The following is a 12557-nucleotide window of genomic DNA, read 5'->3' as shown; positions in this document are numbered from 1 at the left end:
GTCTCTCTTCCCTCAAGGCTTCCACTCTGTGTTCACCCAGCTCAGGGTGTAAACACTGCTGGCGTTCAGGACATTCTTATGCAGGAAGAGGTGAGGTTTGGCTCGGTCACTGTGGACGTGGAAGAGGCGGAAGTTGGCGCGCTCCAGCTCCTTCAGCAGGCTGAACCAGTACCGCACCACGGAGGGGTCGTCCCCCCCCACCTCAAAGCCCGCCCAGTGCAGGTGGAGCTCCAACAACAGCTGCCCCACTGAGTCCAGAACCCCTTCCAGGACCAAGTTCTCCAAAATCTTCCACTCTGCGCTCTCCATATCTGCCTTCAGTACATCCACCTAGAATGAGGGAAAAACACATCGGATGTTTTTCTTCAGGTAATAAATTAGTTCTATTAAATTACACAAAACGGTGGAATTATTGAAGGTAAAAGCTATTAAAATATGAAAAGGGAGTAAGTGAAGCTTGGCCTTCGTACTTGCTTTAGAAATCCTGATGATGGATTGAGAGAGAGCAGCCTTGCTGTGTCGGAGCAGATAGGAAATGTTTCATAAGATGAATGTTAATAGCACCCTTAGGTCATATTCATGTGAGGAGACTCATGCATGCACAAGGTTAAACACATAACCTCAAGATATCAGGATCTCTTTTAACTCTGCTGGATTGCTAAAGATGACCATTGCGTGACCTTTACGTATTTGAACGCCGATGTGTGCGACAGTCATTTTCTTCCTCCTAAGCTCAGCAGTCCTCATTTAACATTTTCTCAGCTCGTACCTCATGGAGCCACTGAATTAGCAGTGATAAGACTAGATAAGAGATATAAGGCCCCAGCCACACGAGGACGAAAACGGCCGTTTGCGTTAGTGTTTAGTGTCATATAGACTATTCGGCCACACGAGGACGACCGAATATGGCACTAAACGACTGAGGAAACGATAACGGGTCCCAAGGTGGATAGAACGGCATACGCAACTCTCTGGGGGGTCAAACGGCTCCGTGTGTGCGCCCTATCCGAACATTTTCAGATCACTGATAGTGATTGTGCAATAGCCCCGCCTCTCCCCACCTCTTCTGCTCACCTCCGCTTACCCCGCGCCATTGCTGAAGTGTTTCGCCACCAACAACAACAACAATGGCGGATCGCAGAGTTGCTATCGTGCTCCGGACGCTATTGACCATGCTACAGTTGTTTGTGCAACATCTACAGCAGATCCTCCATCAGCAAAACACACACTTCAAGTCAGATCATTCATCACCCTTAGCTATTTTAATTACCTCTCAAACGACCTAAACTAGTTATAAATATGTTTATTTTTACTGTCGGCCGGGTCACTCATTACTGGATCAGCTGCTGCATGAGACAGATACTGCTGTCCGAAGAGAGGGAGGAAAAAGAGAGGCTCCGTGTATTTTATTATTATATTATATAATATAGAGTCGTTATTCATTTGTTTTAAAGCTCAATAAATAACAAAGAAGACCTTTGACCGGCACTTTTATAATTTTGTCCGGAAGATTTAAACTTTAATACACGTTGACTGGCGAAAAACTCTGCCCGGTTCCCTCGGCCCCCACCGCGGAGAATAAACAGAAGGGCAACCATGACAACCATGCTTCTTCGCTGCTTTTGTGGAGGAAGTTAGAACGCCACGTAGAGGCTCCTGCATATGTACTGCAGCTTCTCCAGCGGTTGGAGCTGGCCCGTCCACACAGCGGCGTGCGTTGACGCTTCCCCATTCACTTTGAATGGGGTGACGTCACTTTTAGCCGAAATGCATCGTGGGAAGCGACGTGGAGCGTAGCTGGCGTGGCTCGCTGCAAAAGTTGAGCAATGTTCAACTTTTGACGCCTCGGTGAGGCATCAGCCAATCGAATCATATGCCAGTACAAGCTCTAGCCAATCAAACCGCTGCTTGTGTGTCAGGGGCGGGAGATTCATGAGATTGGTTGTTGGTCGAGTTTCAGACACGCCCGCCGGCAAGCGTCAACGCACGCCGCTGTGTGGACGGCCAAAATATGCCATTTCTTTATGTATATTGTTGTGGGAATGGAAAGATAAATGAAAGAAGGCGGATATATCAATTTAACATACAGTAGGCTATCTATGTTTATTATAACATTTTTCTGCATGTCAAAATGAAAGACAACCCACACACCTATCAATCATCAAACCGTAGGGTCTTAATTCATTACATGTTGATTTCTATCAACGGGGGAGTACTTCAGGAAAGTCGACAGAGGGGGGGGGGGGCTAGTGGAGTACTTCGTGACCACAGAGTGTGAACGTTGTGATCAGCTGTTTTAGCGCAGTTCTCCAGTGAAGGGGGGAGTCTCCCTCCGCAGCCGGTTGGCGTAGTTTTGGCACAGTTCCGTTGTACAGACCGACGTTAACAGCAGCCCTGTCTGTGCACACGGAGACCGACTCTGTCGTCCGGTGATCTAACCGCCTTCTGGAAAAGCTTCACAAGTACGTCGGTACGCAAATGCGCTTTGTGACACAAGTGACGGTACGCATTTCAGATTACGCACATAACCTGCGTACCAGTTATGTGCACCTCTGTACCAGAGCCATATTATTACTATTATATGGCTCTGCCCTGTACTCCAGCAAAAGTATTCTGCGTCGGGACTTCCTGCAACAACACCACGCCGTTATCAAAGATGTTCTATTGAGAAGACGATCACTCCGTGACAAAAGTTTTCAAAACCGTGGCTACTGAAATCAGTCTTACTAACTGCTGTCTGTGCAATTTACTCCGCGCGAGTTGGCAGACTTTATTTTGCTTACTTTGACATCATTTTTCATGGTGGGGCTAAGCCATTTCTTGGTATGGGTGTAGCCTACCCCAGCCATACCCTGGCGCTGCCACTGGTGGCACGTATGGGGCGGGCCATTCTGCACATGCGTTAAATGCGTTAAATATTTTAACGCAATTAATTCAAAAAATTAATTACCGCCGTTAACGCGATAATTTTGACAGCACTAATATATATATATATATATATATACACAGTGCAATAATTATTTCATGCTAAATGAAGCTCTGTTGGATATCACTAGATCCTGTTACAGCATAATAGAAGTACATAACGATTGATGTGTACATTAGCATAATTACTAGCTAGCCGCTAGCTGCTAACTGCATAATAACACCCATTACCATGCTGTCATGAGCGCACGGTGCTGTTACGTGTATGCAAATCAGAGTCCTGCACGGGTCTGATTTTCAAGACCCGCTCCCGCCCCGCACCCGCGACGTGCAATACCGAACCCGCCCCGCTACCCGCACATATTGCCAATTAGTTCCGCGACCCGACCCGTCGGCACAAGATCCGCGACCCGACCCGAACCCGCATAGCCTATATATGAGCAGTGAAAACGTGCAATTATTAACACACGCAGTTGCATATTTGTCTCAAAAAGCGTGGGATGTTGGTTATTTTCTCCATCTAGGAACCAAAAGCCTCCCAGACGCTGGGTTTCGCTCTTGAGGAAGTGTTATTGAAAATGCTGTATTCTCCGCTAGAGAGCTTCAGCTCAGCCATTTCGAATGTGGCGCGCTCAGCAGCAGATTGATGCGCTGCAGAGGTTATGATTATGCACGGTCCCGCGGGGGAGAGGTCTGAGGATTTAAACATTAAACTAAATTATCATTATTTCAATATATTTATTATGCAACACCCGCGACCCGACCCGCATCATCTTTGTTTTACCCAGAACCGAACCCGGAAAAAAGCGTTTGGAAAAATACCACCCGCGAATCACCTTTTTTGCGGGTCACCCATCGGGTACCCGCGGGTACCCGACCCGATGCAGGACTCTGATGCAAATTGACGTGCTTGATGTGAACGAGCATGTTGGTTAAAGTTGCGCATGCGCTATGAGCGCACATACGGGTACTTCTCAGGCATGCCGGGTAATCTGTGACGTTTCACTCTCAAAAGTTGGGCCATTTTATCATCATGCGCTAATGAGCAACTCTCATAGGAATGAATGAGGCCCCGCCTCCCACGCTGTATCCAGTTCTTATTATACATCCATGGTGTGGGCAGACACTATCCAGATAACTATTGCGTGTGGACGGAAGCTTGTTTGCGATTGCGTTTGCGTTAATCCTATGCGTTTAGCCGTTTTCGTCCTCGTGTGGCTGGGGCCTTAGTTGATTAGATTGATCCAAAAGAAGCCCGGAGTATTGTAGTGTAGATTATTATACATTATTAAAGATAACATGAGGTGATAGGTAAAGGAAAATCGTAGTGCTTTTCATTTTTTTAATTGTGGGAAATGTTCACATATCTACAACCAAACTGAGAACAAAATGTAACAGATATTAAAGTGGCCATGACATTTCTGATGCCTTTGGTGACGATACAGAACTCCCAGCCCTCATTAGTAGAACTGAATAAATCCTAGAAACTCTAATACGATACTGTTGTAGTGTCCAATTACCAACATGATCAACGGTCCAATGTCCATTTTATTTTTACATAAATGAGATGCGACTACCTGCCCCTGACTTTGCCACTGCTGTGACAGTGTCTGCTACCTACCTCAGCTGATCCCCAGAGCTCAGTGGATGAGTCATCTGTGTAGTTTTTAAGAAACGGAGAAGAAATGCGGCACAAATGCATATTTCAACCTTTACAGAGTCACTCTGTTTCTTCACTGCTGCTTTTTCTGTCACAACAAGTTGGTAAAAAGCTTTTGAATAGAAACTGTTCTGCTGCGACTTGCTTCTCCGGCAAACTATTTTCTAGCATTACAACCTCATTACAAGGAGGTGAGCATGGCTTTGCATTTTAAACAGGTGTGCACTATCTCCAATGAAACAGTATTGTGTAAAAAACACTGTTCTTTCAAAAGACTGAACATTTTATAAGGAGTCATAGTGTATTATAAGCAGGCATTTTGGCCTATGGTCACACCATTATCTGGGGAGCAAGAATGTGTTAAATTGTATTAGTCTGCCCATTAGATAGATAGATAGATAGATAGATAGATGTATACTTTATTGATCCCAATTAGATTTTGAATAGAGTTTATTTTTGTTTTATTAAAAGTGTTGTTGTAATTGCAGTGCTATAGGATCCAACCTCTGAGGACTCCAACTGTGTACTCTCTTGAAAAATAGATTTTGAATCTTAATAATACCTCTCCTAGTCAAATATTTTCTTGGGGTAAGTTTCCTTATTGCTAAGGAAAGAGACACAAATCTGTCTGCTATCCAGCTGTGTCTTCATTACATATGTAAGAAAAGCTTGGCTTCTCTAACCCTGAATTATCCTTCAGCCTGTTCCTAATCAGGTATGTTTGCTGGAAATATATCTGTGTTTATTAGTATGCATACTCTCAGTGGGCTATATGATTGATCTTGTATGCAGATCCCCTATCTGATGCGGTTGAACCCAATCCCTGGGGGGCTTTGGAGAGGTAACATTCAGCATGATAATATTTAGAGGAGGAAAACCAAATTATATACGGGGGTTTATCATCCTGGAGCCTGACACAGATAACAGAGGAATGATTCACAATAAACTGGATTACGTTGGATTGCAAAGGGCTTGTGTTTGCATGCTGGCGGCATTTAAGTGAATTCCCTAGCTGACACTGGAAGAAAAATCAATTATATTTAGATCCAGGTGGTGTCAAACCCTTCACTCAAGTATATATATATATATACAATCCCACTTATGCTTTCACTCTTACCTGTCTGTGTCCAAAGTCATTTAGGATGGTGGCCAGTTTCTTGGTGATGGCGTACTGACGCTGGGCGACGAAGGCCGGGTTGGGGTCCCTCCAGTCTATGGAGAGCCGATGAAGCCACATGTCTGCCTGCTGCAGGTGAGGCTGCTTCAGACTGGGATCGAAGCAGTGGACCTCACATCCCGCCCTGGAGAGAGAACGCTCCAAGGTCCGGTCATCCACACCCAGCCTGCAGCACCACGGCACAGGACAATCAGGTTAAATATATATATATTATATTTAAACTTTCTTGGTATAAGCGAAAAATATGTACATAGCCCAGAGGGGTCATGAGATTTAAATCAAAGTTAGCTTATTTTTTACTATAGTTCATTAAGAAAAACATTTCACATTTTACAACTTTGGCTTTGTTTGTTTAATAAACAAAACTAAATGCGTACAGCTATAGTGGAACAGCAGTGCTTTGATCTTAATGCTAACTCTATTATAGTAACATGCTGACAAGTTTAATGTTGTCTAAGCTCATCATCATTTTTAATTATCTTGTTTTGCTATTCGACAATATACACAATTAAAGCTGAGGCTGATGGGAACTTAATGAATTTGACAGGTTTCACTCCAATATAAATTGAGCTGAAACTACAAAACTGACATGTATTGCAAAACGGTTTGTAATCAAAGACCCAGACATTTATTTTATGAAACGAAGAAACATGGTTAATGACACAAAGGTACGGGCAATCTGCATCAAACAACACACTTCACTGCGATACTGAATTCACCTGCCACCCTAAACGCAATAAATAAATAATCAATGGGAAACTTCCTATCGAGATAGAAATAAATCAAAGACTTGCCCTAAAAATGCCCTTTATTTCTCTCTCCTCTATGCCTCTCCCTAACTTTTATATTCTTTCCGTTGCTGCTATTCTCTTTTTCCCACCCCTCTCCTCTCTAAGTCTGAAATTGTCTCCCTTTCTTCCGTTCTCAGTCACTGTCTCCACATTCCCTTTAGTCTAGTTTGTGCTGCGGCTGTATTCTGTAATTGCAGCAGGGAGTACATTTCGCAGTACACGCACACACGCAGTACATGCTTTTAAAGATGTGGCACTTGGTCTCTGAATGCATCCCACTAGCAGGCGGATGAGGGATGAGAGATTGAGATGCAACTAGACATTTATTTCACCAAATCAATATTTTAATTATTCTCTGAGGGGGTGTTTTGACCAGGAATCGCTGCAGTGACACTTCAGAAGACAGGGGTCAGGGATTACTCATGAGTGGGAATCACAGCGCATCAGGAGCACTTCTGTCTGACAGGGCCGGTCTCTACTAGCTGTAATATCCTCTCTCCTGAGACTGTGCCACAGCAGTGACACTCTGTTGACTAGAATGTCATGGCAACCAGATATGAAGATGTGTGTGCGTGTGAGGAGTCACAATCACACGATGGATTTGTTCATCTGATAAACAGAGCCTTAATTATGTCTGTCCTCGCTCTGAACTATAATGTCAACAGCCTCTGGAGGTGGTGGACCTCAGAGTGGGCTTCCTACCCCCATGCCTTTTTATCAATCTCCCCTTACATTGTTCCCTTGGTTTCAAATAGCATCGTGTTCTCACAATATTGCTGTCTCCATGACTGTCTGTCTCTTCACCTCCTTCTTTCTCTCACTGCCTCATATTACACATTACAGCTCATTTACATGTGCATGTTTAATGAGCTGTGCCCTCGGCTTTATAAATACATGGATTACAGTCTGCGGGCAAAGTTGTAGTTAGAGGAACTTTTTGAAGTAAAAGAAACCCTTTCAGTGCCGTGGAACAGTTTCACCTACCCGGAATGCAGTTATTATGAATTGGCCCTTAAAACAAGTGTTATTAGGGTGTAGCACTTTCTGGAGTGGAGGTACTTCTGCATGAAGTGAAGGCCAAACCAACTTCATATTCAGTAGCATCAGTAGTGGTTTTAAAATATCACAACAAAGGTAGCATGGGATGCTAGTACTGGTCTGTACTTGTTATTCACTGATATTGATGAAACTGATTTGCTCGACTGTCTCAAATTGTAATGATTGTATGCATTGCTTGAATTTCACTTAACAGACTGTATGTGGTTTGCCTTGTGTGTCATGTTTTGCATTTTGTCTTTTTGTATGTCTGTAAGTTGTTGCTATTGTCGGGACCCCCTTGAAAACGAGATGGTGCATCTCAAGGGGTTTATCCCAATGAATAAACATGTCTATATATATACTTGTTTAAAAGATTAAAAAACGATATAGAGCAGACGTACACAAAACAAAATAGAACACATAACAAATCTGATTTATTATATAAGGCTCTTCTTTTCACAGTTTTATAGAACCTGCAGTATTTAATGCTTCATGGTAGGATTTTATGTATACATGAAGACGTAAGGTTGTACATTTTATGGCATAAATATGATATTTTGCTACTAATTTCTAATTCTATATTCTAATTCATAATTTCTTCTTTCTAATGTTGCTAGGAAGACACTTTTAAAAAGGAACAAAGAAATCTAATGGAGCCACTAGTAGCTTTATTAGGATGTTTAAACGGCTGCTGACAAGTTCAGAGGCTTACTTTGTCTGTCAAGAATGTGTTTTTTATATAACAGTGGGTGATTCATCCTCTTAAAAAACCTTTGATTACAGTAAGCATCTAATAATGTATGATATTATCATTGACACTAGCATAAGAGGATGATGGAGGATGAGAGAGGTAAGATGGAGTATCAGAGGTCAAAGGTGGATAACTGCTCTTTCATGTGGAAAAACTTCCTGTGACCCCCCCACTCCGCACCCGCATCCCCCGCCATGTGACCAATCACAGAGCAGCAGCTCATCCTGCCCAGACACAGCCGTCCACGCCTCTTTAAACTGTATGCAAATTAGACGTATCACTCGTAAACACACACACACACACACACACACACAAATGCACGCAGGAGTACACACACAATTGTACATACTAGGTAATGCACTGTGTACACAAACTTAAAGTTCTAATAGTACTTCACATTTTTATTGAAGTCAGTGTTATGAACTTATGAGCATCAGTGGACTGTAGTGGAGGGTTATGCAAGACTGCTGTACAGTAGGATGCTCAGCATACCTGGCATAGATTCAAGAGTATGACCATGAAGTCTCTTTGTGTGTGTGTGTGTGTGTGTGTGTGTGTGTGTGTGTGTGTGTGTGTGTGTGTGTGTGTGTGTGTGTGTGTGTGTGTGTGTGTGTGTGTGTGTGTGTGTGTGTGTGTGTGTGTGTGTGTGTGTGTGTGTGTGTGTGTGTATTTGTGTGTACTATGAATCTAGGTCAGATAGGGGACACAGAGACGAGAACATCCCTTGGCAAATTCTGGAAATGTAGAACTTTAGAGAGCAGTTTGCCGTGTGGAACTATTATTCTGGGCTCTTAGGACTTTTCTTTTGTTAGCATAAACTTTATTTTTTCATTGAATTGAATTTTTCAAAAAATCATCTCCCTGTTATTGCATAAGCCAGAGTTGAGGGGCGACTAAGAGTAATTTGAATTCCTTCCAGAGTCTTTAAGGGATCAGTTAGATAGAAGGACAAATGGTAATGTGTCTTTCATTGACATGAGAAATCAGAGCTGATATTCAGGTCAAATGTTACATGTTTGCATAAATCACTGAGAGGACACGTAGTATTCCCTTTACTCTTGGTGCATTGCCATGTAGCTGGCCTGCATGAGTGACTCCCCATCAATCAGCCACAGGATATCAGATGTGGTTTCCTCCAATCTCTCCACTTGACCCCTGAGCTCTTCTCCAAAGAAAGGCAGGAAGCCAAAAGCCCCCCCCCCCCCCCCCCCCCGGCCCCCTTTCTCTCCTGCATCAGTATCTGTCCCCTGCCTGCCTTGATAACAGCACACCTGTTCTGTCTCTCAACAGTCAATTTAATAAGCTCCCTCTCTCCTGCAGGAAAATCCCTCGAGACCTTCGCAGCACCTCAGCCTAGAAGAGGCCCAGCCGGGAATAAGCCAAGCCGAACTGATCCTCGACACAAAGCCAAATGGGAGTGATTGACTCTCCAATCTTAAGAAGGTCAAATACCTCGGTGGCCTGTCTGACTCCATTCCAGATGACTTGCCACTCAAGCAGAGGAAGCAGAGGTGGAGTGGATGTGACGTTCCACGCTGATGTTGGAGGTCTTATCTATACTCTTATTCACCGTGTTACTCATCAAATTAAATTGCCCAGAAAACTGAGATAACCACACAAAAGAGAAGAATATAACTGCTACCCGGCACAAAAAAGCGAGCTGAACATTTCAAAGTTGTCAGAGAAAGACAGATTCTGATAAAAAATATGCTCCGTTGGCAATTAGTCTTTAAATGAAGACGTAAAAAGACAAGGCGAACAGAACAGGGAAAATAGCCGTTACTCTTTGATGAAGTAGTTAGAGAAAACCCTAGAAAAGAAGTGAATAGTTACGGGTGAAGCTACAGTGGCAATTGTGAGTGGAGATATCACAGCCTGCCACAGAACCAGATGCTCTGAATATCTGTCGCACCTACAGATAACCCACTAATGCTGTGAACACATCCGTTGCTCTACAGATGCAGCACACGACAGCTTGTCTAACATCTGGTGTAATCATTGTTGTGGTCATCATTATGATTTAGATGAGATGGTTTTTTCATGGGAAGGCCAAGGGAGTGTTTGTTTGTACGCACCCAAAAGAGTAAACCCGGCAGTGTTTGCTCTGTATTCTGTGGCTCAGGCTGAATTTGGGGTCCAGACATGCAACCCAGGCCCCTTTGGTCCCCTCCTGAGCAGCTTCATCACCGGTCAAAGATGCACACGACACCTGGACACATCAGAAACACACATCTTATAACAGCCATATCTGATATTAAGAAGCAGAGCATCTTATATCTTTACACATATAATGTTACATCAGAAAGAACTACAATGGGAAATCATTGGTATTTCTATTATAGGAATGTGTTTTATTGACTTCTACACAGTGTTAACACAATATTCCTGTACTTAAGGGGCTGCAAAGTTACAAAGTTACATCATGCAATAACCTCAACAACCATAACCTTATGTATACAGCGAGCATTTAAGCACTTATGTGTGGCAAGCATCATTTACAGGATGAATGTATGATTTGCAACATTTCGGAGTGTAAATGAAGTTGAACCAGGCTTTAAAAGGACCGTTTGTGGTCGGTCTTAAGCCTTATGACACATTTAGTTCTGAGTGCATTAGTCTTAAACAGCATAAGTCCAAAGTAGCATATACTCGCAATAGATTAGGAGCCAGCATTTAAAGGTTAACAGTGGCAGCTTGGTTGACACTTCCTGACCTCTCCTGATTTGATGAACATATTTTCTTAAAATATCTTAAGATAAATGTTATAAATCAGTGGAAGCTGCTGCTGAATTTGACCCTGGGCTAGTGTGTGTTTGGGCCTCAGTGTCAAACTACAATATGCATACTATTCATCATGATATACAGCTGGGGCAGATGCTTCTGCCAAGTCTCAGCAGTACGATGAAAACACATGATAACAAGAGCCGTTTGAGGTAATCCTTCTTGATGTGCTTTTTATGTACAGATTGTTAGGAGTTGTCAGTGTGTTTATGGGAGAGCCGTTGTTTATATAAATCATGCACCTGCATAAACTGTGCACATATACCCTGTAACCATGTGCATACATGTCAGCGTGTTGGTTGTGTACACATCTGGTTTCACAAAAAGAGACCAAGCTCTGGCTCAGGAGCTGCTGCTCAAACGTTTGCTGTGTGGTTTCTTTAAGCTCCTTCGGCTGCAGAGATTCAGTTTGCAGAGAAGGAACAATATTAGCTCAGACATGATGAGTTGAAACATAAATCTATGGTTCTACTGTACATCATTCAAGTGTAAACAAGATGGGATCAGTGAGTTGTGTACTGCCCACTGTGTATTATATATTGTTAAGCTGACATAGTTTGACAGGTTACATGAAATGAAGCCTGAGCTAAATGTTCTACACAGCAAGAAAGAATGAAGAAAGGATGAGTGCTTTCTACATTAATTATGTTGCCAAGGAACAATGGGAACTGTGTGCCAGCCTTATGAAATCATGTCTATTGTTAACTTATAATTGACTTTTGAAACGGTTACGTGTGCTTGGGGCGGGAAGCATCCTGATCAAATGTCCTTACCAAATCAAAGGGCTCCTTTTGATTTAAAGAAGCAGCAACTCTTTCTCTAAGGCTGAGCCCGGTCACCATAAACAGGAAGCTCATATGGGCTTCTTGTATCCGCAATCTCATCCTTTCTCCCACGACAAAAGCTTTGCCTTCATTGCTTAGCTCCATCTTCCCAACAATTGTAGATTGCCTTCGGCTCTTGTTGCACCTATCTGCCTGTCGATTTCACATATATTTTCTTCCTGACTCATGAATAAGATGGCAAGGCAAGGCAAGGCAAGGCAAGGCAAGGCAAGGCAAGGCAAGGCAAGGCAAGGCAAGGCAAGGCAAGGCAAGGCAAGGCATATAGCACTTTTCAACGCAAGGCAATTCAAAGTGCTTTACAAAAAATGAAAGACATTAAGCATTAAAAAAGAAAAGTTAATAAAATAAACATTAAAAGGAAAAATACATGGATAAAAGTTACAGTGCAGTCTAAAATATGAATAGTTCAATTAAACATTAAAAGAAAAAGTATATGGATAAAAGTTACAGTGCAGTTCAAGATACTTGAACTCCTTTCTTGGGGCAGCAAATCACTCCAAACCCAGATGGGGAAAACACCGTCTCTGTCAGATGAAGCCAAGGCCCAGAAAAGCAATTCTGATGTTCCCAAACAGAAAACTGCCCTCCT

At 42.9% G+C, this 12557-nt stretch overlaps 1 protein-coding gene across 1 annotated transcript in view; it reads right to left on the bottom strand.

The window, feature by feature from the left end:
* Positions 1-11: 11 nt before the first annotated feature.
* mettl24 (methyltransferase like 24) overlaps positions 12-12557 on the bottom strand; it is a 31429-nt gene continuing 18883 nt past the window's right edge. The window contains exons 3-5 of the mRNA XM_034075974.2: positions 10418-10551; positions 5703-5928; positions 12-330 (exon numbers count right to left, since the gene is read on the bottom strand). Coding sequence (XP_033931865.1) covers positions 13-330; positions 5703-5928; positions 10418-10551 — 678 coding nt within the window. The 3' untranslated portion in view covers position 12. The remainder of the gene's footprint in view (positions 331-5702; positions 5929-10417; positions 10552-12557) is intronic.

This window comes from Pseudochaenichthys georgianus, chromosome 24, assembly GCF_902827115.2.
Source record: "Pseudochaenichthys georgianus chromosome 24, fPseGeo1.2, whole genome shotgun sequence".
NCBI lineage: Eukaryota > Metazoa > Chordata > Actinopteri > Perciformes > Channichthyidae > Pseudochaenichthys > Pseudochaenichthys georgianus.
This window is presented reverse-complemented; position numbering and strand designations above follow the sequence as displayed.